Source organism: Solea solea, chromosome 12 (assembly GCF_958295425.1).
Source record: "Solea solea chromosome 12, fSolSol10.1, whole genome shotgun sequence".
NCBI classification, from domain to species: domain Eukaryota; kingdom Metazoa; phylum Chordata; class Actinopteri; order Pleuronectiformes; family Soleidae; genus Solea; species Solea solea.
This window is the reverse complement of record NC_081145.1, coordinates 19,208,918-19,236,264: the sequence shown is the minus strand read 5'-3', so window position 1 is coordinate 19,236,264 and position 27,347 is coordinate 19,208,918. Positions and strand designations below refer to the sequence as shown.

Here is a 27,347-nt window from a genome sequence, read left to right as displayed (position 1 = left end):
CAAAACCTGGTCCTAATGAGGCAGAATCTCTTTTTTGAGGAACTGGTTAAGTTTGAGGCTAAGATTTGAATTGTGGTGAGGTTGAGGTTAGGCATTAACTGGTTATAGTTAAGGTTAGGGATAGTGCTTTGTTGTTGAGTCCTTAGTCAATGCAGAGTTCTGAGAAGAATAGCTGCACAAACCTGTGTGTGTGTGTGTGTGTATGTGTGTGAGTATTCAGGACACAGGACCCTTCATCCAAGTCCTTCAGGAGAGTAACAGATTCTTCATCCCATACAACACCAACACGCGGCGTCACAGCTGTGTCTCCTCAGAACACTGAACGCCTTGTTGTCCTGTGCTGTCAGCGTCCAGACCAAACCATTGCAGAAATATCTGCTGGTTCCATCAGTGGAGAAAATAACTATCTAGTCATTCACAACGAGACAAAGCACTTGTTAGTGACTGTCTGCTCTGCCAAGGAAACACTGACGTCTGCACACTCACTCGTACAACATACAACAACTTAAAGTTCATATTCACATTCAAGTGCAGAGGTCATTAACCTTATCCTCTAACTCAGTGGTTCTCAGTCTTTTTATACCGAGTACCACCTGAGAAAATGTGGAGCTCTCGAAGTAACACCATTATCACCAACCCAAAAAAATACAGTGGTGCAAAAAGGCCGAGCCAAGTCAGCTACAGACTTTTCACAGGAAGCAGATTTATTCCCAATAAGATCTCATCATCCTTACATATACTTCACACACTGGTATAGTGAAATCAGATGAAGGTTGAACAATAGGTAAGGTGAGCCCAATTATTTATAATTAATTTATTATTATTTGGTTGTTTGTTTCACTCTCAAAACTCCTCAGCTCCACTCTGATCCCATACTACGGAAGAGGATTAGGGCCAAATGTTGAAAAATTGAAAATTGAAAATTGGAAAACATCCTGACTTCTGAATTTTTTCTCACAATTCTGGCTTTTTTATTTTCATATCTTCCCTAACATACGCTGGTTTATACAGTACCACTGGTGGTAAACGTACCCAAGTTTGAGAACCATGGCTCTAACTGATGTCTACTGTGTACACACAGAGGGCAGTGCACCTCAATGTTTTTAATTTGGTCAAAGGATGTTTTAAGTTTTTCTACATTTTCCAGATTTGAAAGATATTTTTCGTCACATGGCATTATGAATCTTGCACAAGCAAAATCCTCTTGGCTATCAAATAATTAAGTGCACTTCATGTAGAAAACAACAAATGAAAGACAGACAGTGAGAAAGAGGTTATTGTTAAATAGACCAGTGCTTTAATAAAAGACATAACAGTGTCACATTCAGTCATGATATTGCTTCAGTCGCTTACAGTACAGAACCCAGCCTGGCCAGTGTGTGCTAGAACATTACAATCTGACACCGGCGTGCCATCCAACATCCATACACATCCATAACAAGTCTCATCAGACTTGCACTGTTAATCTACATTCAAATGCACTCAGATTGGTTATAAGAAACAACCCACAATGGACTTTACAACAAACGGGTATGAAGAGGGGGAATGGGGACACAGTGAGGTTCGGGACATGCAGCAGGGCAAACACAGGTCTAAGGGGCTGAGGAGTGGTTTGGAAGCAGAGCCATTGATCTTCTTTGGCCATGCAGAGACGGACAAACCGGCAGCCATATTTGCTTTTTTCAAAAAACAGCCGAAACTTTGTGCATCCTCGGTATTTGCTGCCAATTTAGAGCCAGATTTGAACTTAAAAAGCCTTTAAAACACCTGTAAAACACTTCAGCCCAACGTGGTACTGGGACTCACCAGATAAGATGTGTTTAATATATATGTAGATTATATTATGAACTATATTGTAGGGCAGAGGGTGGAGATTAGCTAAGTAGTAGTAATATGGTAAATGAAGCAATGACAGCTATTTATCATACACATGTACGTGTGTGTGTGTGTGTGTGTCCAGATGGTTGTGTATGGAGGTCTTGGATTAGTGTCTACTTGAATTGCTTGAGGGGAGGGGGCACCTTGAAGTCCTGACCCTTCTCCAGTCTCTTCTCACACTCGATTAAGTAGTTGACGCCGTCAATCACTGTCTGCACCAACTGGACCTGAGGGAGAGACAAATTAAACTTCAACACTGAATAAAAACAAACAAAAGTCTTGGTTGGAGATTGACAAGCCAATACTCCAGCAAAGATACAGTATTTTATTTTGATACATTTATTAGTTGGGTAATACAAGTCTGAAAAAAAACTTGTATTAATATTATTCTCAAACTTGGCCTGTGTTACAAACTAAATGTCCCAATTAGTATTAGTATCAGAGATTAAAAGCTCAAAACTCTACAACAGATGTAGATTTTTGCCATTATTTTCTTTTATCTATTCTTAGTGGCATACTGCTTTTAAAGCAGTAGCTTAACATTTGTGGGAAATAGGTGGTTTCTTTGGTTTATTTCCTCGGAATTTTGCTTTAATCATGCTATCGTTGTTTGATTCTGCCCTTCACGCAATTAAATCAGGTGCACAGCCCATAGTTCCCTCCTCCTTCCATTTAGAGATGGGCATTCCGGTTCTTTTTAGTGAGCCAGACCATTTGGCTCAGCTCACTAAGAAGAGCCGGCTCTTTGGGCTCCCAAATGGCTCATCATTTCACCCCTTTCACCTTTAATAATTCAGGCAAATTTAGCACTTCAAAAGTAAAACAAAAAGAGTTTTCATTGCATTTACAGTACAGACCCTTGTAACTCTCTGACCACCACCCAATGAATGCACTGACCTGCTTGCAGAACCACTATCTGCTACACAAAACAGATAGAGACACCTATAACTGCTGCATGCACAGCTCTCAGGTGTCAGGATGTTTGTGGACCCTGCTGCATATGACAGTCAGGGTCTTAATCTAGCAAATCATGCATTCTGCCTTTGTGTTTTCACAGTTATTACAATGCATTCAAATACTGCTTCTCAGGGCACCCTGCACACCACCGCCCCTCCCTGCTTGGTGGTAGGATCCTTGTCTATCCTCATGATTGGTTGCACAGTTTTATTCAGTCACTGCATACATGGAGCACCCGTAGTGCAGGTCATATCATCATATCATTCTTCCTTGTAAAATAATAAAATAATAAAAAAAGAATTGCGGACGGGAGTCGGCTCCGATCGCTCACTTAAAAGAGCCAGCTCTTTGAACCGCCTCGTTCACGACTGACACATCACTACTTCTGTCCCTCTAATCACTCACTGACACACCCAGATAGTGTCAGACAATATGATGCAAGAGTAATAAAAATGATACGAGAGATTTTTAACTGCACCATATTGGGTGGAAATCACACCCAGTCCTTCACCCAGAAAGAATGTAATCTGAATAAAATATGCAACCAACACACTCACAACAATAGAGAACAGCTCCATTGTGCTGTAAGACTCAGGCATGACAGCATGACCAAGGACATAACAAAGACATAACTCTCCTCTCTTTTAAATGAACTCAGGATAAAACCGATATTCAGTCTTTTGAATATTTGTTTGTATTTAGGGAAGATTGACTAGTATTCAATGACAAATGGATACTGAAAAGTTCCAGTTGAGCATGTTAGAGGTGAATGCTGTGTTGATTAAAGGTAGACAATTTCATTGTCACTAAACCTTTGTCTTGCACAGGATACCGGGATATTCTTACCTCAGAGTGTCCCAGGCGATCCAGGTTGGAGATGTCGAACACGCCACCCACAGCGGCTGTGTCCACTCCACCTGTCCCTCGTTTCTGCAGACGCAGGTGATCCAGGATCTTACTGAAGCGGGGATCCTGAAAGGTGGGGGCGACAAGGACATTTTTTACTACCAACAATAAGAATTTGAGTAAAAATGTATAAATAACATACATAGAAAAGGTCTAAATAAAGGTCTAAAAAAAAAAGGTGTAAATCTGATTAAAACTGTTAAATTATCATACTAGCATGAACTAACTGTTGTGTTACCTTGCTCAGCAGGGGCAGTTTGACATGGACCCCAGCTCTGAGCCCTGTGCCCAGGTTGGAGGGGCAGGTGAGGACGTAACCGAGCCTCTCGTTCCACATGAACTCCCAACCTCTCTCCTGGATCAGACGTTCCACCTTAGAGAAGGAGAATCAGTCACAGCACAGTGAGAGAGAGTGTGCTCTGTCTGTTATGTTTGATGGATGTGCACGTTCTGTTCACACACACTGCAATGGTCATTCTTTAGAGCTGACAAGCAAAGAATTGAGATTTTTCCACTTTGCCGGCAGTGGACTGACACAGACACTGGCATATTACTGGAATTAAAACAGCCTGAATGGAGCTGTTTTTTAAGGTACACCACACTCAGTGTGAACAAGTTCAAAACCAAATGTTTTTGTGTTTGTCCTTAGCACATTCTCTCATGGAAAACTGGGACTGCTTGGATAAATAATTTATGTTTGCATTGCCTTGTTTGGACAGTGTGTCACTGCACTTCTGTCCACAGGCTTTTATCCATAGCAGGGCAAAGACTGTTGCTGCGTATAGTGGAACCGAAGGAGAAGCTGCTGGTGACCTTCTATTGCTCCACAATGGTGTGTGCGCAGCAGTAAACAGAAAAGCTCTACTGTACAGAGGGTGATCCCCGTGGCTGAGAAGATCATCAGCTGCTCTCTGCCCCCGCCCCGGACGATCTCTCCTGCCCCCAGTGCCTCAGTAGAACAGAGACAATAATTCAAGACACTATCATTCCTGGTCACTCAACTGTTCTCTGTGCTGTTCTGGGCCATCAGAGCCTTAAATACTATAACTGGTTCATAATATGGTTTTTACAGCAACACCAATATTCCACTTATTTATTCATTCCTTTGATGGGTACATTTTATACTGTAGGAAGTGATGTTTATTATTGGATGTATGTTTGTATTACCAGACGTGTGGTTTTGTAAAATTATTATGTACAGTCATAGCTTTTATAATTTCATTGTAGTGGTTACAGTGACAATAAAGTGCTTTCTATTCTATTCTACTGTAAGCTGTTTTCACTTTTGTAAGCATGCACCATAGCTTTTAGGTCTAATTAAATGCAACTGATGGCAGCAGGATGGAAATGTCTTCCACAGCCTCCAGTTTAAAGACACAGAGTGCTCCTGTACTATGACCCAGGGCCGATATTAAATCAAGCTCAGCTAACACCAGGCTGATGCAAAACAAACTCCACAAGTGTACGGGCTTCTGTGCACATCTCACTGCTGCTCTGTTGTACAGTTGTCATTCAAATTACTCCTTGACTATGTGTGACACACTGAGATGCACTGGAAACATGGCAGAAGAAAGTATTTGGTTACACACAGCCAGTGTTTATCTGCAGTCTCCACAGCAGGAAGCAAATAGAAGTATTTCTACTCCTACATGGAAACACATGCAAGTGCATCTCGGAGTATCACTTCCTACATCTGTCTTTATGCTGAGAGTTATTAGCAGAAAGGCTTTGGCCTCCCTTTTCCAGATTATTGATATAATGTGGTCTGGATTTGAACCACCAAACTCCCACGCTGCCTACGAGGCCATCTGTGCGGTTAATCATGGTTATTAGAGTTCATACTCATGAATAACCATGATGAACCATGAAAAAGGTGAACAAGTCTCATCATTCTCAGTCCCAACATGCACTCTCATCATAAACAGTTCACACACAAGCACAGTCTTACCTCCTTTAGGCCTCTGCAGAACCTGTCAAAGACTCTCTTCATGTTGCCTCCCTTCTCCATGGAGATGACTCTGGTGTGATCCTCCTCATTGATCCAGATCAGGAAGGTCTTCTCATTGTTGTGCCTGCAGTGACATTACACTGAATTTTCATGTTGTACTGATCCCTGTGGATAATGGTTATTTGTGAATTGTGGGTCTTTTGCTTTATACTCCACATGAGGGTCGTGGGGCCCTGGACAGGTCAGTCCATCGCAGGGCCAAATAAAATAAAAATATATATAGGAGTCGTAAATAGAGTAATGTCAATGTATACACCCATTTTTCCCCACACTGAATCAATACATGAGTGGTATCTGGGAGCACTTTGTGACAAGGTGTGGCAGTAAGGAACATCTAATAAGAAGAGAACGGTGGTGGGTTTTCTATATTTAGAGGAGCCATGTGACATTGCCACTGAAGGCCATAAACCATAATGCTTATTTCAGCTGTAGATCATTGACTTGTGTGTTTGTTAGGCTGGTCTCCAAGGTGGCACTTTGAAATAGGGTTAACATTTATGACATATTTTCAATAATCCAGTCACATTACAAAATGCAAACTTGCTGAATGGAAATATCCTGAAGAACAACAGTAGGAAAAAGTAGAATGACTAAAACGGTCTGATTGCCCATGCCAGTAACAACTCGAGTTGTTATGGACCAGGAAATATGGTCAAAACCTGTTCTTGAGTCTTTGACAGAAAGGGTTTTTCCAAAACATTACACAATAGATCATTTAAACCCATTAGACATATATTAGACAAATGTGTCACAGCTAGTGTATGTTTTCGCAAGTAAAGGTCAAAAATATGTTTTGTGAGCCAAATAGGTGGTTTCTGTCATTTTAGGTAGTCCATATCACACTGACAAGTTAGTTTGGTATATGAAGGTATAAAAACACATCACTACTGCACTAGACAAGAAATGGTGTCACCAGCACAACATTTATAGTGTGGGAAGAGGTGGTGATGCAGCATCCATCGTTATTGTATATGCAGTATTTTGTTTGCTACTACAGATGTTTTTGCCCAAACTGCCACTGCACAATTGTTAGAGATTTAACCGGGTAATGAATTGGTTGGAGAGCGTTTACTAAAAATGTAACAGAAAGGACACAAAGTAAGAGGTAAAACAGGAGTAAACAAGAGGAGCAAGTACTCCAGGGAAAAAGAGCACAAGGGTGCATTAAAACAATTATGAAGGCGGGGGGGGTAACATTAGAAAATGAGAGCAAATGGAGGGTAGTGACATGGGTAGTGAAAGAAATGAAGAAGAGAGAGAGGCAGAGAAAGAGAAAGCTGCAACAGGACCTGAAAGAGGAGATGAAAGAGAGGTGAATTATTTAAGGAGGAGAGGTTGGTTTCTACGACTGGCACAGGGAGAGAGGAGAGAGAGACTGCTCATTGATCTTGGCTGGCTGGCACTCAGTGCTGAGGGAGCATTGTGTGCAAGACACCATCACCACAGCTCAGCAATGGTATTACTGCTATCACCATGCCAGGGATGAAATGAATGGAACATCTAAGATTAAAGACTAAGCAGCACTTTTTGTATTTCTACAGTCTAACCATAATCTAAATTATGTGCACACTTCTTTTTCTAATATGCATAGTATATATTACCTTTTATTTCGATATATTAGTGATAATTGGATGGATGGATGGATGACTCTGCCCACTTAATAATATCAGGTTTCTTTACTTACCAGATACCACGGGCATCAGGCCAGTCACGAGCCATGCCTGCACATGTCAGGAGTGGCGACACAGGCTTGTCAAACAGGAAGTGGTCCTATAGGTAAGACAGAGACCTTAAGGTGAACACTTTGAGTGTCAACAATGGCTGTGGCTGAATAGGCGAACATGATTTAGTACGCAATTCAGATCATTGTTACACAATACAAGGTGGGTTTCCATCATGTGTGCATATGTATCACAATATAAAGGTACATGCAAATAAAGCAGCTTCAGAGAATAGAATAAAAGAGCATGTGTAGAACTCATGTGACTGAAACTTCCCAAATGCTTCTGCATTTCAATGCCATAACATAAACAGACCGATATACAGAGAGCTGGTGAGGAAACTACAACATTCCTTGACCTAGAAGCAAAAATGTCTACATTTATGAATTAAAGCTGTAACAAAATGCAACTATAGTGTCTATCAACAGCAATTGGCGCCAAATCCAACTCCAGTCTGACTAAGCGTATACATGCAGGTGTAATAGGATTATCCAGGTATGTTAGTCCGTCTAAGACTAGCTCAATTTTAGTCGGACTTAAAGTTTACATGACATTAAGAAAAATATTGTGTTTTAACATGCATGTAAAAGCACTGACTGATAAATGCACATTTTGTCTAGCGTTAATGGAAACCTAGCTCCTGTGTAGTGCCATGTAGAACTGCATGGTCCTGGTGTTATATTTCACAACAATTGAATTTCTGGTTACGATAAAAATAAACATCCAACACTTACATCAATGAGCTGTTGCTGCTCCTTTTCGGTCAGCTGGGTCAGACTGTAGTATTTCCCAGTCAGGTCATCCTTTAGACCAGCGAGGGCGTCCACCGCCACCCTCTCCACCTCCCTGCGCTCTGCTCGGGTGCAGGCGGGGGGAAGGCTCAGCCCCCGGATACTGCGGCCGGTCCTCACTCTGGAGGACAGCACGTAACGCTCATCAAACTGGCCTGAGTGGACCTGCATCAAAAACAGGTCGGGAAACATATATCAGTGTGGTTTCTATTGCATGAATATAGGAACGTGTCATTAACATGAACGCTACCTTGCTGGCATCCAAGTCAGTGGGGTGCCTCATGGTGTGAGGGTCATAGCCATTGTGCCTTTCTTTGATGATAGGGTCCAGCAGGTCTGCAAAGACCTGACACAGAGTTTGACAAAATAAAAATACAAGACTTTTTAATGCACTTAAAACTCCACCGATCTCGTTAAAAATAACCTTGGTCCTCTATCCTTTTCTGTTTGACCATCGGCCAGAAACTTTGGTGTATGCTTTGATTCAGATTTAACCTTCCAGTTGTCCTGTCCTGCTTTCTGCAATTACAGACAAAATCTCCAAAAGTAAACCATTGCTTCCTCACTCAGATTTCTGAAAAAGTTATCCATGCATTCACATTTTCCAGATTAGATTTGTGTAACTCCTCCTCTCCAGCTTCTTATTGGTTTTACCAGACACTGTCACATCACCACAGTCCTGGCTGCCCTTCACTGGCTCTCTGTAAGTTATAGAATTGATTTTACTGATCACTGTCAAAGCTCGTAGGGGGCTGGCCCCTTGCTATTTTTTTGTGTTTGAATTGAATTACATTACAAAAGTTCATACTTTGATGGTATCTCTCTCTTAGTCATATTTTAATTTACTCCTACATAACATTCCTATTGTGCAATACTCTCTCCTTACAACCAGGGAAACAGGATTTCTTACTAAATTCTCAGAAGATAAAGTAACTGTGGACAAAATGATTTCACAATCACCTCTGATGAATAAAAGTCTTAAAGTCACCATATAAGAAGCTAGGTTAGAGAATTTTCCTCAGACATTATCACTGTGTGTGTCTAAGAAGGTACAGTGATGTCTGACCTCATAAGACTCCTCATCTCCTGCCACCATGCCAACGGTTTTGATGAAAGGGTGCCCGGGGTTGTCCACGCCCGTCTGAATGGCCTGGTCCAGTGTGTAACCGTTGGGAGTGGCCTTATCACACAGCTTGGCATAGATGGCAGGTGTTAGGTTGCTTGCCATGCAGTTGTTATGTTTGCGCAGGTCAGGATACTCCGCACTAGACAAATAAAAAAAGGCAAGATACTGAATATAGTGCTGCACACATTTTGAGAGTGTTGGCACAGATTAGTGACGGTGCCGAGTCTTTGAAACACGACCCTGTGAGACAAAAATGCATTTTGCCAAAGCAGGTCAATTTGCCATTTGTGCCACACAGAACACAAAGAAAGACAATAACTCACATATTACAATTAGACACATTATAATACAACCAACTACTCAGAAAATGTATTTTACTGTGTCTGTGACTGTCATTTAAGTTTCTCATTCATTCATTATTCCACTCAGTGTCGCTGTCATTGAGCTCAACAGTGAATCTAGAATGTAGGTCCAAATCAGTATCATTCCACTTAGAAATTTGAGATATTACTTCCATTTTCTGTGACACTGAGGGACATTTTGTACTTTCACTCTACAACTGCATCCATATTTGTTGATTTTCTGATTATAATCAAAGTTCACAATATACGTTATTATATAGTAGGCCTTGCAAAATGAGTGATTTTCTTTTGGGTGTTTTTTTTAGGATACTAACATGGGTATAACATGAGTACGTCTTTCAAAATTAGTCGTCAAAAGGAGGAAGTAAATATGTGTTTTACACTAGCAAGTTCAAGGTGCCTTTCCCTCAGAGGTCAGACATCTTGAATACACTTGACTCTGAGGTTTTTAAAGGCACACACTAACCAACTCTCAAACCACTCAAACCAACTCCAACACGTTCACAATTTGTTGCATATGGCAAATAATAGCAATCTGTTGTGTACATGGGTGCACATACATGTGTGACCAAGTAACAAGCATAGAGAGAGAGAGGGAGCAAGACAGAGTTTTATCTAAGCCACACATTTTTTTTTACTAATCTGACGCCTTTTTATGATCCGTGTGGATGTGTCGTGGGACACGTACACGTCCCTCCTCAGCCTTTTACTATACTGCCAATGTTACATACATGTCCATGTAGCATATGTGTATTTAATTTGCAGATGTGATCCTTGCATTCTGCATATTTAAGAACAGATTCCCAGCCCTCATTTGTGGTATTGGTGCTGGGCATGAAAAAGTGCCATAATACCATCCCTACAGTAATGAATTGTTGCAGGTCTAGTGTCATGTAGGGCTGCATGATACGATACCAGACAACTACTGTATATTACCAATATGATAATATGGGGGTTTGAAGTCCATGCCCACTTAGTACCTTTACAGGAATATTCCAGCCAAATTGCCAATAGTACAGAACTACATTATATATAAGTTTAGTTGTGATTTTGGCACACAGTGCTAGTTAAATAAAAAATGAAGTTTCCTGACATTGTGATTGATTGTCAGATGTTGCAATTGAGTTGATGAGTAATGCACAACTGATCATTTTCGCATCATAACATTCATTTTTATGGACATATTATATATTGAAATATATGATATTTTATATTACAAATACATATGTTATAAAACATGTTTTCTCATCTGAAGAGCAAGATTTTTTTTGGTGCAACACTGCAGAGTGTCACCATAATGCTGTTCTGTCACACATTGGGATTTCAGTCAAATTGCAGTGTCTTTCGATTTGGAGTTCACATGGTACCACGATTTATTGTGTCCCATTGAACGGTGTTTATGCAAATCTGTGCTTGACATTTCCATAATTCCCCCATGGCTGTGGTGTGTTAAACCATATTAAAGCACACAATAGCTATAGTTAAAATGGCCGTTTTTTTATTCCAAGGTTATCAGTATGGGGATATAAATTCAGGAAGAAAACCTAAAATAAATCAATATATACTGTATATATGATAAAAGATGTATCTCTCTCCAGCCATGCAACGATGTGTGGTGCGCTTGTGGTGCGCCTGTGGTGCGTTTGTGGAGCAATGTAGCGGACACCTCGCTTACCTGGCGGGGTAACTCCTGCGGACCGGCGTCCCGGCGCTGACGTGCTCCCGGTGCAGCAGGAATCCAGCCGTTACCGAGCCTCCCACCAACGACAGGAACCCGATGTGGCGTTTGGAGGACAATATCCTGGAGAAGCTGCTTGCCATTGTTGCTTTCTCTTGTGTATGTGTGTGTGTTATTTAAATAAATAGAAAAATAAAATAAATGTCTAGTTGTGTTCCAGGGAGTGAGGGAGTGAGCGTCGGATGGGAGCGTCGGTGAGGAAGAGCCACTGATGGAATGATGAGCAGGAGGACACAGATTTAACTGGAGCGGCTTCAAGACGGCGGAGGAACACACGACCAAACCGGATATTGCTGCTCGCTTCAAAATAAAAGCACACACTTAGCATAGTGATAATGTTTCAGCAGTATGCAAATATTTTGTGAGCAAGAAAGAGGGTAGTTGATGGCCACTGTGTGACAGGACAAAGTAGTTAAGGTTTACTGAGACAAAACTCTGGATGCACAGTTTTGATATGTATTACCTATGTAAATTCACAGGTCAGACAGAGAGGTCAAAGGTTAAAGACAGTGTTACGTCCTCTACGTTGTTGTGTCTGGGAGACGAGCCAAACTTTACACTAAGACTTTGAGTTCATCCGACAGGAACGTTGAGTCTAGTTTAAGGTCAACAGTGTGTCAATGATACGAGCAGCTACGTGCCGAGATTATGTTAACCTTTATTCCACAATTTATTGCCCTTTTAAGTGTAGTAGCAAGGGCACAGTACAAAGTAATATCAGAGAATGAGATTAATAGGAATTTAGATTACAACTGTAACATATATAAGCCTCATGGACTTTGTTTTATCTTCAAATAAACATTGCAGCATGAAATTAGTCTTTGAATAAATTGTCAGGAGATCATATGAGCTTTTTATACAGAGATACCTAAAAATGATCTGAATCTCTATCTAGATAAACCTAATTATTTACAAAGCATCTGCTGATAAAATAACATTTTAAACTGAATAGTTATTCAAAAAATCACAGGAATGCTTACCAACGGTTTTATTGTGAAATCTACTATGTATAGGAAAATACATGTCTTATCTTACACAGCTTGATCGTGCTGAAGGTGTGTGTCTGTGGGTGGGTGCTGTGACTAGTAAAGGACAGGAGAGAAAAAGCCCTGCAGCAGTGAGAGGCCTCACATCACCACTGAGCAGCAACACTGGGTCACTTCTCAGTCCCACCACTCACAGTCATCGCTCAAGATTAATGTGTCAACTCAAACACCAACAGTTAAGATTTGCTTTGCATTAAAAACTCTGACAAGGTCAATCCAGTCACCCCTTACAATCTGCTGCTGGTATTTCCGCATTGTCATGTGTTCCACCTTGTATTTTGCAAAAGGGAGGGTGAGGCTCCTTTGCACATGGCATATTGCCCGGACAGTATTGTCCAGACAAAGGTAAGTATTACCTCTAAACAACCTTCAGCAATAACATGAAAGATGTACCAAAAATACTTTTTCATAGGCTCTGACTTGCCTCAGCTGCACATAAACATGTGCATTAATGAGTCTAATTTTTGTCACTGAATCTGATGAGGTCACTGTTCCTCCTCCTGCCATCACAAAGGCCGTACTGTTTCATATTCAAGGTCTGAGCTCCTTATGGAAGAAAATTCAGTAATCTGTGGATTGCAGACAAAATAGCAGCAATACGGTAATCTGACCGAAGTTCATGTTCTGCAGAGAACAGAATCAGTTTGTGATTTGTGAGTTTGTAAAATTGCATTTTAAATGGGAGTTCATTTCATTACGGATGACCGGGATCTGTACAGTAGGTTTAAGTTTTGAAAGATCAACCATAAATGTGCAATTAATGTAAGTACACACATCGTGAGGGACAAATCTGGTGGTAGAAGTTTGTGGGAAAAGGTCCCGTCAGGTCTCAGAAAGCAGAGGTTAACATGAAAGTGAGTAACACACTTAATACTGTGAGGAAGCCAAGCCAGAAAAAAAGATCTCAATACAATCATTCAATTGTGGCAGGACTTGAAAGATGCTGTTCAGTTGAGATTTCCATCTATAAAATGACTGAATGCCATTCGGCTAAATATAAATACATAAATATGTATATTTACTAAATCCAAAATAAATAAATGTTTATGTATCCCATGGGATACATAAACATACACTGTACTTTAGTGACCTGACATCTAAATTCTATTTAGCCATCAATATTCAATTTCACACTTTTTTCTCACTTGACACATCAATGTCGTTCAGACTAGGTGGAATATTTTGGAAGACAATGGTGAAATGAAGTCACCGCCTATTTCAGGAGAAGCCCACGTAGCACACTAAAATAAGGTGTGTTCACCTTATCTGTCTCATAAACATACAAGGAATGCCTGGCACAGAGCTATTATGAAGAATCATATTCAAAGCAACAGAACAGCTCAAGTATCAAAAATGGTCAACTTCCTGATCAGACATAACATATTGGGGATTGAAGCATATTACACTGATTTGTCATGTTAACATTTAGGTTCTGAATGTGCGTTTGAAGTCGTCTTGTCGCGTTCGAGCAGCGACCTTTGAACAGGTGAACGTACAAGCTGTTATCTGATTTGCTTCCTCCTGATAGACTGGAATTATGAGGTCACTTTCTATTAGTGAATGAAGGGGGAGAATCAAAAGCTGATAGCGATGTTTTAGAAAATAATATTTATTTACATAAGACTTGGGCAACAGGTAACATGTTTATAACATGAAACAACATTAAAGGACATCCCTTTTACTTAAAAGCAATTCTATCACAAAAACAAATAGACAAATAAATAGACATGAATAATACTATACATGAATAATACAGATTTGGGCTAAGTTGTATCTTCAGAGTGGCAACTGCAGGAAGCATGACATGTGGAATGAGGGGGAAAAAAATGAGTAACCCAATTTAATTTAAAATCTGAAAAGGTCCCGATTAAAACAAAACCACATCTTAGAATAGAAAATGTGGGGGTCAAAAGTGTTGGTGGAGGAGACCGAATCAGGGCACTCATTCATCGACAAAGGCCTTTCAAGTTGTGCTTGAAGGACTTCTTTCAGGTCTGCCATCAAAAGAACACTCCACAAAAAAAAGCCAAGAATGGCTCATAACTACAGAGTAACACACAGTGTTGAATCTTTTGGTTTAGCGGTTCAGTGAAGCAGTCTCTTCCTGCTGTAGCTCTTCCCAGAGGTCGAGCGTCTGACTGGCTGACTGAACGGCGAAATTTCCACTCCATCAACGTCTGTCGTCCCCCTTGATGCAGTCTCATCTACAGTACCAAGTAAATAAATAAATAATATTAATATTAATTAAAGTATATACAACACGACATGTCAATTAAAATAAATGAATAAATAAATAAAATAAATAAATATATATATATATATATATATATATATATATATATATATATATATATATATATATATCGGGCTGACTGATAATCCGCATGTTCATTGTCATCGTAATATTAACACATCACTAAGCTTGCCTGACACACAATCAATAATAGAACACAACAAAGTTACACGTGGCAAGAATTGACCCCAAAAGTGCAGGTCCTTATTATTGTTTTGGCGTTGGCCTACAGTAGCCTGTGTTGAGACAGAAAATAAAGTTGCAGTAAAAAACATTAAGTTAAAGTCCAGAGCTTCCTTACCCAAGCGTTGCTACACTTAGCTGTGGTGCTCACTGCAGTTTATGGACTCCATGTTTTTCGACGGCGCGAACATTTGTTTGTTTATTGCAAATTTGATCAAATATTGACCAGTGCATTCGCAGATTTTGCTCATATCGTGCAGCCCTACTGGACACTAAAACATGAGCATCATTTGAGGCTTGAGTGACTGAAAGTGCATTTGAGTGTGATTTACAAAGTGCAACTTGCTTTGGTAAGAGATTGTCAAAAAAACATACAGTATATAACTTATTTTCCTATATGTCCCATATATTAAGTGCTCGGGGAAAACTGTCAACATAAAATAAGAGCAACGTGAAAATATTTGCTCAGATAAACTGGTGAGCAAATGTGCAGAATATCTCTCAAAGATGGTTTAACATTATTTTGAAAACTATGAAAGATTCACGGCATACTCTTTGATTTCAATAAGAATCTATGGCGCTTGTCATGATGATTTAAAGATGTCTCCACATCTTACCTTTGAAATTTGGTGTTCTCTTACAAGCAGAGCCTGTTTTCCCCTTGAACAACAATGGAGAGTGAGTGAGGGCCAAAATCCCACTAGCCGACACTGGTTTTGTCACCTTTGAGCTGGGAGTAGTTGCTGCTTGGTAAAAAAAAAAAAAACAAGATATCCAGCTTTAAATGGTATCTTCCCAATTCTTTAAAAAAAATGTCCAACATCGCCACATAGTTCAATTGTTTACATTGCACACACAACATTGGGTCAGAACGTACAATTTGTTTTAAGTCGTTTGTTTGGAGGTGTGTCAACCACAACTTACCTAACTTGAGTCCTCCATCCTCAGGGTCGGTAGACTCAGAATGCTGAGACAGCTTCTCCATCCAGGACAAGCCTTCTACAGGTGACATGGGAGATGTATCTGCTCCCGCTGGATGCAACTGTTTGGATGTCAAGCTTAATATTGAAGCTTTGTTGCTTAAGGGCTCATCAGTGTCATCAATGTCCTGCAATCTGCTAACTCCAAGCTCCGCTTCCTCCAACAACTCCTCCAGCAGTGGCTCCCCCTTGAGGCCACGATCTCTGCCTCCAACCACTCCAACCTGAGCTCTCTTCCTGCGAGGCCAGCTGTTGAAACTGTCTGGAGGCACCTTCCCTACAGGTGAAGGAGTCAGGGGGATTATGTCTGCAACTGCCACTGGAGACATTGTTCCCCCAGGATGGCTTGTAGGTGTGTATGACTGGCAGATGTAAGTTTGGACACTTCCACCTTTTCCAGGTGTACTCTTAGCTGGTGTGACATGAGCACAGGACGGGGAAACACATCCAGGATCTCTGTGTTTAGAGAAAAAAGCCAAGGGACTTTCTAGCTGAGAGGGTTTCACACCAACTAATGGGCTGTGAGAAGCTGATAGAGGACCTCCACCTAAGGCCAAATCTGCTGCATTCATAGAGTCAGTACGCTTAATTTTGAGCTTGGGAAGTCCTGATGATTGCATTTCCATCTCTACTTGATAAGTAAGAGGGTTTGGAGTACCTTTGCCCTTCAGTCGACTAGGTCTCGAAGCGCCTCTAGGGGTTGAAAATCGAGGGGAATCATTTCCATATCCCAAACGAGCAGCAGCCTCCCTCTGTTGGCGGTCAGGTGTCTGCCGGAAGCCGTAATTCCGTCCAGGCATACTTTGGTGTGGTGCAGATGGTTTAGGGGAGGCTGTGTTCATCAGAAAGTCTTCGCCAGACTTTGAGGACTTTCGCGAAAAGCTAATGTTCATCTTGAGCCCACCACAAAACTGGGTCTTTACAACTTCTGCTTCAACAATGTCCATACTCTCATCATCTGTCGTAGCAGAGTTTACCTGTGAGGAGTCACATTGCTGTGAATCTGTGTGGGAACTGGAGTCCGTTTCAGAGTGGGAATGTTCAGCTTGTACCTGTCCTTGTGTATTTTCAGTTCTAGGAAGGTCACAGTTCTCAGCAGCTTCTGTTTTTAGTGTAGAGGGAACATTCTCATTAGACTGGGATCTCAAACTGTGCCTGGTGGGTCTTGCACCTTGACCAGAACCTCTCTTTGTAAGGGACTTTGCTGGTGACTTTGCTGAAGCATCTGATCCCTGTGAAACAGTACTGCCTTCTACTGGTGTAAATGCTGATTTACACGGGGAAGCAGCATTTGGACTTTTGCCTGGAGTTCGTCCAGAACGTGTAGCCATTTGATGAATAGGACTTGGGGTCTTATTTTGAATTCTAGCACAGGGTTTAGGAGAGAGGTGGTGGTTGAGAGGGGGTGTCAATTGTGGAGGAGGATTTTCCATCAGACAAATAGTTTTTTCAGGTGTTTTCATCCTGCTGTTTAGTTTTTCAGAGGACCACCGACCTTCCTGTGCAAAAGTAACACCGCTTGTATTATCAGAAACCCTTACAAGACTTATTTGACAAGTCTTTTCTGGGGTTTTGAAGATGTCTCTTTTAGTGTTTGTGTTTCTGACAGGGCTGGTGAGCTTGTTGGGTGTTTGCAGCAATCTTGGAGACCTTCGGGATGCAATGCAAGGCGATTCCGGCACTTTGAAAGTGGTGCTGTCCTCCACCACTCTAAATTTTCGTGGAGATGGAGACCATGTAACGCTTTTCTTTGGAGTCATGGAAACTGGGCTACTAAGCATGTGTGATCCAGGGGAGGATATGCATTCAACCAAGGCCTTGACTGGAGTCCTAAGAATACCCTTCAATGGGCTCCTCATAGGGCTTTGCTTCGTAGGTGTCTTTACAAGAAGACACCTTCTGGCTGGTGATCTAAAAGGACTGCCCCTCAGAACAACACTGAGCTCACAAGTGCCAGCTTCTGGACTCTCTGGAACAGAGAAAAAATGTGTTCTGGATGATGGTGGGGTTTTGGGACATCCTCTAGTCCGAGGGGTCCTGGGTGGAGGGGGAGTTGTGTTTCCAAGACCGACCTCCCTACATTTGCTGGACGACTTTGTTGGCGTTTTATTTGGACTCTGAAAAACAAAAACAGAAGAATATATATTTGTGTGTATGACATAACCACAGATTTTTCATGTAAAAATTGTGTCATCGGAAAACGACAGATATCCTTATTAATTTTCATTATTTTTTATTTCACATCACATTGTGTCAATCATCTATAAAGCAAAAATGAATTACATTTGATTTGTTTGGGTGAATATACTATTACACGTGACATTTTTGAAATAGAGAACTTACCTCAAAGACACTGGAGTCTGTGGACAGCCTTGATCTAGTGGCTCTTTTTGCAGTAGACTGGTCAGATAAATGACTCGGCGAATTAGCAGCACCAAAAAGAAGACGCCTTGGAGACTGAACTGTTTTTATGTTAACCTTGTTGATTTTGCCATCACTTAGAGCAAGTTGGGACACAGAGAGAGCCCTGTCCAAGTTCCGTGAGCGAAGCTGAGAAGCTGAGTAGAAGGTGCTCGAGTGTCTTCTAGCAAATTTCTTAATCCTGGGGCTCCTCCTCAAGTCTGATACAAAACCAAAGCACAAAAAGACAAAATATAGCAATCATGCCTTTAATCATGTTCCTAGTGGCTGTTAATGGGTAAAATGACATACTTCATTTCAAAAGAAATTATTTAATTATTTAAATATATTTTCTAAACCAAGATTTTATAAAGAACATATACCCAAAATTAGCTATTTTTAAAGTCCAAACATAAAGCTACAGGTATACGTAAATGGACATAAAGAAAACAGCCATGAGAAATTGTCTGTCCGAGACAAAGATCCTAATTAATGAACCTAATGATTCAGGGATTATTATTAAAAAATATTATGACTAACCTCAAATGACAGATAAAAATAGACTATGACTGAAAAAAAAGACAACTGATACCTTCTTCAGGTTTTACTGGAGACTCTTCCACAATGCACTCCTCAGCTGGGTCAGATCTTCTGAAAAGAAATGTCGAAAATACTAACACAGTTCATATATTCATCTTGTAGTAATGGTGGAAATCTAGGTCATAATGTTTCTCATCTCTACATAGAAACAAAATATCAATAGGACAAAGTGTCAATGGCTCAAACACACCTTCCCATTTTCTGTCGATATAGAAGGCGACTGGACACTTGCTTGTGGTGGGGTGTCTCACACACTTTCTTTGTTAAAATTTTGTGTCTCTCTGAAAAGAAAAGAAAGAAACTCCTGTTAAGCGAGCAGGGAATACCTGAATAATAAATACTGATGAATACAAGAGATTATTTTGGTTAATCTTTCATGACTCTATCACTCTACCATCTGACTCATTCGATCGCTTGCGTTTCAGTCCTTCCACAGCAGACACAGACTGGCTCCTTGGCAGCTTGGATTTCTTTGAAGGTGAAACGATCTCTTGGTTGAACAGATTTCTTCTCACCTTGGTCACCTCTGTGGATAATCAGAACATGGTTAGTATTTTGAAAGACTAATGTCAGCATGGTGATACTCCTAAACAGATTTTTTTTTTTTTTAATTACTTTCATTAGGTAGCACATAAAAATGTTCAGAGTCCATTCAGACAAAATACTACGCTCAAAAAGAATGAGAATATTTGTGGTAGTGTTTCACTGTAATTTTATGAGATATGAAACAGACCATACCTTGTATTTCTTGTTTCTGAGGTTGTGGTTGTGCGACAGATTTTTCCAAATCAACACGCACCTTTGCCTTGGACTAAAAGGTAAAATAGCTTGGATTAGAAAATTTGCATTTAACAATCTTAAATGGGTGATGGTTTTCACACAGATATCCCATTTATATTTTCAGCCAAAATACAAATGTTATGATTATTTTGTTCAAATCACCCAGTCATACATCCACATATTTTTATGTGACTGTACAGATTTTTGGCCAACTGTGTTGCATTACAAATAAAATTGGACTAGATTAAGATTGGACAAAATACTACTTGCATCAAGGTGCCGTCAGGCAAAAGTTCAAATACATGTTAAACACCTATACATTTCAACATCTATCACAAATCTTGTTTGTATGGTCAATGACATGAGCTTAGGCTGTTGTGAATAAATGTCCACTCACTAAAGAGGTCAGCTTTCAGGTTTCATTGCAACTGAGATATGAATTGTGATTAATTATGTTCATCTTACAGCTCTTGTAGTCTTTTTGGGCATCTCTATTTGGCGAAGGCTCTGAGATGATTCAGTCATACTGCGATGACGTGTCAGCATCCCACTCCTGAAAGCAACAGAAAAAAAGAAGCATGAATTCTGGAAGTGCCAGACAAAATATTTACATTACGAGGCTAGATCAATAATTGACTCTAAATATTAGATTACTATGAAAAAGCCCAGTCTCATGCTCACTGAAATATCTCCTCTATCTCAGATTATCTCAGATATCTTTTTAGGTCTAAGCCAGTCTGCAACTAGTGTATTTTACAATCCAATCTTTCACCTCCTTTTGTTGGCTGAGCGATTTCGCAGGTCCTGCAGGCGGTCTGAAACCAGGTTGTGTGAGGAGCACGGAGATGTGGAGTTTGAAGGAGAAACACTGTCTTTGACAATTGAGTCGTCACTGAAGAAGTCAGAAGGCAGAACAGCCACCAAAGCTTCAGGGAGCTGGTTGCCCAGACTGTTATAGATGTCAGCAAGAACCCTGGGGACAGCTGTTAGAAACCTGTCAAGATGCAGATAAGTCTTTTGTTAGATTATTTATTGAGATGAGAAATGTTTTGCTTATTCAGAACAAGTGTTTTCCAAGAATAAAGTTGCTGTGGTGCACCAAATTGAAATTTTAAGCATATAAATGGGGCTTTTGCCATTTATTATACTTGCATTATTCTAAACAATCAGGCTCTTACCCTGGGAGAACCTCATCCTGAAGAAACCTTGCCAAACAAACTGGGTCTTTAGTTAGAGAGATTATCCTGAGCATGTCTGCCACCTTAGAAACAAGAAGAGTTTTTGTTATTATTTGTTTATATTTGCTTTTTTGTTCATGCTTGAAACTTTGCTAGTGTTTTTTTTATTATAATAATACAGTGAACATAATCCAATAATACATATCTATTATTATATTTATGATACTGTATATAAATATTTGACAGTTGAAATGTTAGCAATGTGGAATCCATCATTTTTATTCAAATACAAAAATAAGAAAAAATAGGTCCTCACACTACTGTGTGAGTGCTCGGGCCCTAGTTACAGTGCATCTCAGCTAGGATTTAGCAAAAATGTATGATGCATAAAAATAAATATAATTGACAGTGAGCATCTTACCTCCTCTGCCATCTGTTCAATATCCAGTGAGTCAGACCTCTCTGCAGAGTGAAGTCTGCACAACTCCAGCCTCAGCACCGCCTGAAACTGGCACCTAAAGGAGACAACCTATTTTACTGATGCCAAATAAAACTGACACACATATAAAGCAGACTTAGAAATAAAATGATATGTAGTTTGAGTTGTATACATTTTGCTGTCTTATAAACCAATGTTAACATATGGATTTGATACTACTTACTCTCTGACTTTGCTATCAACATCTGCACTCTTGTTATAGAGCTGCCTGACTGATTTGCTGCTCTTGAGCAGGTGCTGCTGAAAAAACAGGGAGGTCTTCACCTGTAAAGATCCAACATTTTAGACATACAAAGTACTTATAGTGAAATAGTTGAACTGGCTTTGATGTAAAGTTTCTGCATCTTATATCAATACCTGTATTTTAAAGATTAAAAAAAACAATCAGGACAGTGTGAAAACACATATGAAGCTACCTCGTGTCTCTCTTCCGCCTGTGATTCTGCCAGGAGGAAGGTTTTCACAGCAGACAGGATCTGCTTCACAGCAGTGAGGATGGATGCATCTCTCTCTGCCAGAGTCTTGTCGTAGATGGACTTCAGATGGGACAGGAGCTCTTTCTCACAAGTGAAACCTGAGGAAGGAAGTAAATACATTAGTTTACATTATTTTAAAAATATTTGAGTTTAACACTTCCAGAAATAGGAGAAAGGCCATTAGTTTTTTGTGGCATAGATACTCACTGATGGTGTTTGCTCCTCCAGATTTGTTGCTGCCACTTGACCTGCTATTCCTCAGTCTGTCTGACCCCCTGCCTTCTGTCTCTAGCTGCTCAGCCTCAGCCTGGTTCTTTTGGGCTTTCACATTTAGCCGTGCCACATTCAGCATCTGTAGGGAGCGGCTCATGGTCTTCATTTTCTGTTTAACTGGAGTGCATTGGGCACCACCTGCAGGTGTAAGATGAAGTGTTACAGAATTATAAGGTGATTCCCACTGTCCAAAATTACTTCCATCATTTTCAGTTTATATGTATGCAAGACTGAGATGTATCTCTCATACGTTTTTTGCCTCTCTTGTTGTTTGAGCCCTGGGAAGTCTGGTACAGTTCAGCCAGACCAGTAATCAACTCCTGTTGTAGGGCAGAAATCTCTTCCTCTTCATCACTCTGCTCTGGGACTGCATGTAACAATCTAAACAAACAACAAATTTGGTGTCATTTTTATGGCTGGGTTAAGTTTGTCCTTGCTTCCAAGGTGCTACACATATCAAGAGAAAAATTCTGAAATCACAATAAACATACCTCATTGACTCCATTAAATGAGAGCTCACTCCAGACTGATCTGACTGAGGGAACCACGTGTCCAACATGTGTGTTGTCACTGGACAGTGGTTAAGTTCTTGCTTTGCCCACTCAGGAACCGAGTGATGATTAAGCTTCTCTGAAGAGCAAAAAACAAAACAAATGGTTTAAAACATCCAATAGTCAACACAAAATAAAACACCTTTGCATGTAATACAAATATACAAGAAAACATATGCAGTCTTGATGGGAAAGAATTCTGACCTTTTCAAGGGGGGAAAAAAAAAAATAACTTCAGTGCTCTCTGGTGAACATACTATGTATTTGTGATGCAGTTTTAAATGGATCTAAAACCTATGTTGTCATTTGTTTTTGTGAAATTTCTATCAACCAACACACATTCAGAAACAATTGATCTGCAAAACGGTCAATTGAGCACAATATCAATTAGGGTATAGTCCTTACCATCACCACTGTCACCATCCTCCTCCATGATGTCATACACTACGCCAAGAACACTGCTCACAACATCAGGCAGGTCAGCTGAGGTATCGGCAGTGGCAGGGGCAATATTTTCTGTGGTCAAGAGTGTGTCATGTTGACCGACTCCAGGCTGAAGAATAGTGAGCAGAGCTGTGCAGTGTGACAAGGGGGAAAGGACAGCTGTGCACACCAGGCCAGTGTCATTCACATCGGCAAGCTAGGGAAAAAAAAGAGGGAGAGTCAAATCAGAAAACTCAAACAGCAAAGATGGAGGGTTCAAAATAGTATATATTTGTGAAACAAATAGCTTTCTAATAGCCGTTTCATGTTTTTGAAGCAGGGGAGGGCAAAAACATTTTTTCAGAGGGATACACTGAAATTAAGCAACCAAAGGGCCACAAATAAACGTCTGTGAAGAAATAATAATGAAACCAATATGCAACATGCAGTAAATCTCAAGTAACCAAAGGTGATTCATCAATTTCTAAATGCAAGGGACATCCGTCTGTCTATCACATATCTGTCAAACGGTTCACTTTACATTTTCCAGATGACTTACAAAGGGCACAACAGTGTGCAATGCCGACTTTGACAATGTTTGGATAAGACATGCAAGAGAACAGGTACAGGTGCTGCACTTGCTGATTAACAGCTGTAATCTTACTCCATGCTTTAAAGAGTTTACAATGAAACAGTGCAAATGTCTCATATGAAACAGTAATTTTGATGTCCATCTCACCATGTGCAGAGCATGAGCAGACAGTTCTGAAAGAACGCGTTGAAAGGCAACAGATCCATTGTCACTTCTGCTAGAGCACAGAAGCACCCATGACTCTGTAGGGACTTGTGTCAGTGATGAGGCATTCCAACCCTGCAGCACTCCTTTCATACACACTTCCACTGACTCTGGGAGAAGCCTCTGTCTGCGAGACACCGGTTCAACCATGACACTGCAGCTCTGCGTCTCATCACCTGGTTGGATGAAGAATAACAGTGCACATTAATAGTAGCAGTTTATTTTTTTTGCTTTATTCACACAACTCTTATTACTCCTGTTGTTTGGTTGATGTTCAGGTTCTAGTCTTTATCATTTTTTAAAAGACAGAGGATATTGTTAAGCAACCCCTGGTCCCAGATTACCCATCTCCTGCATGTGCACGTTTTACCCCATTAGTTTGATCTCAACACCTTAATACTGGCAGGTAAACAAAAATTCGGAACTAATAAGGATGTAAAATAAAGTCTTATGACTGTTTAGCTTTCATCTACAGTTGTTTACAGTACTATAGTTCACATCAACAGTTTTAACTGCTGCACTATTTCACATACGCATTTGAGTCAAAACAGGTGACTGCAAGAGATCCCTTCAATGTGACTAACCTTGCTCCCACCGGAGAATACCTCTAATAACAGGAAAGGCTAGACGATAGAGTCTTTCAGAAGACAGCAGGTATCCAAGGCTGGACTTGGATGTGAAGGCCTCTGGCCTGAAGCCAGAGTCTGGCGCCTGAACGCAGCAGAGGTTCAGCAGTGCAACCACAGGTATCACTCTGCCACCCAGCTGAGCCAGTACCTCAGATAGCTTGTCAGTGCCAAGATGGTCCTCACACATCCCAACCTGCAATAGAAGAAATTGTTGCATTTGCTTATATCAATCAAACAGGGTTTGAACAGCAACTGTGACAGGTAGCTATGCAGTAGGTTAGTAATACGTCAGTGCTAAAGATTGTAACATATAACATCATAAAATTCACAACTAAATAAACATAGTAGACATGGCTCCAAACCTAATTCATCACATCAAAATATGCTTCAAATGCAAGACACAACTGGTACTTTCACTCACTCTTATTTTGGTCATGTTGTGAATTCCAAATACTGATGTGCTAATTGAAACTGAAAAATATTATATTAGACTTGAAAGTGGCGTTGGGTCCAGTATCTCTCATTGTAGAACTGATTATCAAAAATAAATGTATGCATTATTAATAAAATATTGTACGGCATTCTTACTTATGCTACAAGAAAAGGAATTGCATTGGACAATGATAAAGAACCAACTCCCAGAGGCTGGTACCAGATAGGTATCTTATATATGTACTGCATTCAAAAACAAATCAATTTTATAAAGTTTGGGAGACCTACCTGGGATTTCTTGTTTGGTTGTATTGAATGATATCATTGTTGTAACATCGGATTATGTATTTATTACACAGAGCTGTTTTCTTGCTGATCTTGTTTCTAACTTACATTTGTCAAAGCATGTCATTTGTTGTTGGTTTTCTCTCTCTCTCTCTCTCTCTCATATATATATATATATATGCTCAAATTATATATTTATGAGTTCCTGACTTGTGGTTAAGGTACAAAAGAACAAAAATACAAATTACAAGACTTTAAATTTAATAAACATATTTGACAACACTGGAATGCAAAATATAAAGTGACAGTGCCATGCTGCTTATTAAAGATCATTATCACCATCATTCACTGTTGGATAAAAGTGTCATTTTGGTTTTGTAACATTTAGTCATATTTCACATTGCTGTACTTGCCTGGATATTTGATGTACTGTCAATCCAATGCAACACAACCTGCCGCTGAACAAGCATGTCAAGAAGGCCCTTGGATAAGACTTGCTCTGTTCCATCTGTTGGCAGGTCATTGTCTCCCAGTGAAAGATAGTCCTGAAGCTGTGTCCTGGACCGTGGACACTGTGAGACAATAAACATCACATTCTTCCCATTGATTGAAATCTCATCCTCCTGTGAAACACTTGGCTTTCCAGCTCTGCTCGACTTCCTCTGCCTCAGGTACAGTTTAGTGGGAGATGTGATGTCAGGCCTGTCCCACTGGAAGTCTAACAAGGTTTCTTTGAGTGCGTTTTGAACGGAAGCAGACTGACACACTTGTTGACACTGCTGAGAAGATCGCAGTTTATCCTTAACCTCAAACTTGCCGTCAAACTCTTCTTCGAAGTCCTCAAACGTTTTGTGCCGGAGCTCCTTGAAATCTGACCCCCTGGATATGAGGGTGGCATTGCGTCCACTCGTCGACTGGAAGAATTTATAACCCCAGCGTACTTTCTCAAATCCGTATTTGTAGCCAAAGTGCAACAAAATCTGCAACAAACCTCGTTTCAATATATGATTCCTGACGTCCAGATGATCGCCCGAATCACCATCTCCATAATCCACATCGATAACAAAAACCAAGTTGTGTAAAGCCATACCGTCCAACGCAGTGTGCTCGAGGCTCCAGAGCTCTCGACTCAGCGATAAGCCATTAAAACACCTCAGTCTCGATGATATTTATCAAACTCGCATGTCACTACATACACACACTGTATGTTACGGTGTGGTCATTGTGTCTGTGTGTGTGGGGGCAGAGGGACGCCATTTACAGCTGCCAAAATGAGTTAGCTAACTCCAGCTAGTGTTGTAGCTACTCACAATCCAGTCAAGGCATTTATAAATTTGCGAAAGCGTTTGCTGGTTAAACAACTAGTACTTACGTCTGTAAAAGCGACACGTCTGGCATTAATTAAACATCGCTACGAGTCCGTTAAAATGTATTCGCGTACCTACACTTCAAATTCGCCATCTTCTCGTGACTTTCCGTCGTCAACCGTTCGCGCTACTTGAACGGAGACCCGCCCCTTACTGTCATTGGGTACATCCTACAATAACAACAATCTAATTGGTCCAAAAATAAAAACGTAAGCGTGTTTGACACAATGCGGAGCTTTTCATTGGACAAACGCGCCATCAATCAAACCTGGACAACACCATACTGATACAGAAGCAGGGAGGGATATAAATGACTGACAGGCACCGTTTGCGTTTAACTTTTAAAAAGACAACAAAAACAACAAAGTCTGTTGCTTTTTTGGGGGATACTTATTGCATTTAATTACTCCATACCTTGTAGTCTGTATAGCTGGGGCGTATGTCCTTATATTTTATTAATATTAATTAATTTAAAAATGATTGACATTGTATTCCCATTCTTATAGGTATAAGTGTATGCACACCTTCTTTTATGTTTATCTATCTATCTATCTATCTATCCATCCATCCATCCATCTATCTATCCATCCATCCATCCATCCATCCATTCATCTATCTATCTATCTATCTATCTATCTATCTATCTATCTATCTATCTATCTATCTATC

At 40.3% G+C, this 27,347-nt stretch overlaps 2 protein-coding genes across 4 annotated transcripts; both read right to left on the bottom strand.

Annotated features, from left to right (window-relative positions):
* Positions 1-1,274: 1,274 nt before the first annotated feature.
* On the bottom strand, positions 1,275-11,725 carry ckmt1 (creatine kinase, mitochondrial 1). Its single transcript, XM_058646429.1, has 9 exons — positions 11,425-11,725; positions 9,328-9,526; positions 8,512-8,607; positions 8,205-8,426; positions 7,434-7,519; positions 5,690-5,813; positions 3,980-4,114; positions 3,682-3,807; positions 1,275-2,105 (listed from the first exon to the last, which is right to left on the bottom strand). The coding sequence occupies exons 1-9, from the start codon at positions 11,568-11,570 to the stop codon at positions 1,992-1,994; spliced, it is 1,248 nt and encodes a 415-aa protein (XP_058502412.1). The 5' UTR covers positions 11,571-11,725; the 3' UTR covers positions 1,275-1,991.
* Positions 11,726-14,121: 2,396 nt separating this feature from the next.
* On the bottom strand, positions 14,122-26,814 carry ticrr (TopBP1-interacting, checkpoint, and replication regulator). 3 transcript variants are annotated; one of them, XM_058646090.1, is made up of 21 exons: positions 25,725-26,814; positions 24,550-24,787; positions 23,909-24,141; positions 23,152-23,386; positions 22,687-22,825; positions 22,446-22,576; positions 22,130-22,333; positions 21,863-22,020; positions 21,610-21,710; positions 21,369-21,462; positions 20,948-21,030; positions 20,542-20,763; positions 20,235-20,322; positions 19,728-19,800; positions 19,384-19,515; positions 19,180-19,270; positions 18,982-19,040; positions 18,333-18,610; positions 15,934-18,106; positions 15,627-15,755; positions 14,122-14,737 (listed from the first exon to the last, which is right to left on the bottom strand). In XM_058646090.1, exons 1-21 carry the CDS (start codon positions 26,397-26,399, stop codon positions 14,619-14,621), a joined length of 5,655 nt encoding a protein of 1,884 aa, XP_058502073.1. In that variant the 5' UTR covers positions 26,400-26,814; the 3' UTR covers positions 14,122-14,618. The 3 variants fall into 3 exon arrangements, with proteins under 3 accessions (XP_058502073.1, XP_058502075.1, XP_058502074.1); XM_058646092.1 differs by having other exon boundaries at positions 18,982-19,037; XM_058646091.1 differs by having other exon boundaries at positions 14,123-14,737; positions 15,627-15,752.
* Positions 26,815-27,347: the final 533 nt, after the last annotated feature.

Bases quoted from the DNA above. Each gene is read 5' to 3' on its own strand.
- ckmt1 (XM_058646429.1), bottom strand. From the start codon at position 11,570: ATGGCAAGCAGCTTCTCCAGGATATTGTCCTCCAAACGCCACATCGGG. The intron at 9,527-11,424 runs GTAAGCGAGGTG...TTATTTGTCTAG, and splicing joins CGCAGGAGTTACCCCGCCAG to TGCGGAGTATCCTGACCTGC. The intron at 4,115-5,689 runs GTAAGACTGTGC...TCCTTCTCTAAG, and splicing joins TCTGCAGAGGCCTAAAGGAG to GTGGAACGTCTGATCCAGGA.
- ticrr (XM_058646090.1), bottom strand. From the start codon at position 26,399: ATGGCTTTACACAACTTGGTTTTTGTTATCGATGTGGATTATGGAGAT. The intron at 22,334-22,445 runs GTATGAGAGATA...TTACACCTGCAG, and splicing joins CAACAAGAGAGGCAAAAAAC to GTGGTGCCCAATGCACTCCA. The intron at 19,041-19,179 runs GTGTGTTTGAGC...ATTTCTTTTCAG, and splicing joins TATCGACAGAAAATGGGAAG to AAGATCTGACCCAGCTGAGG.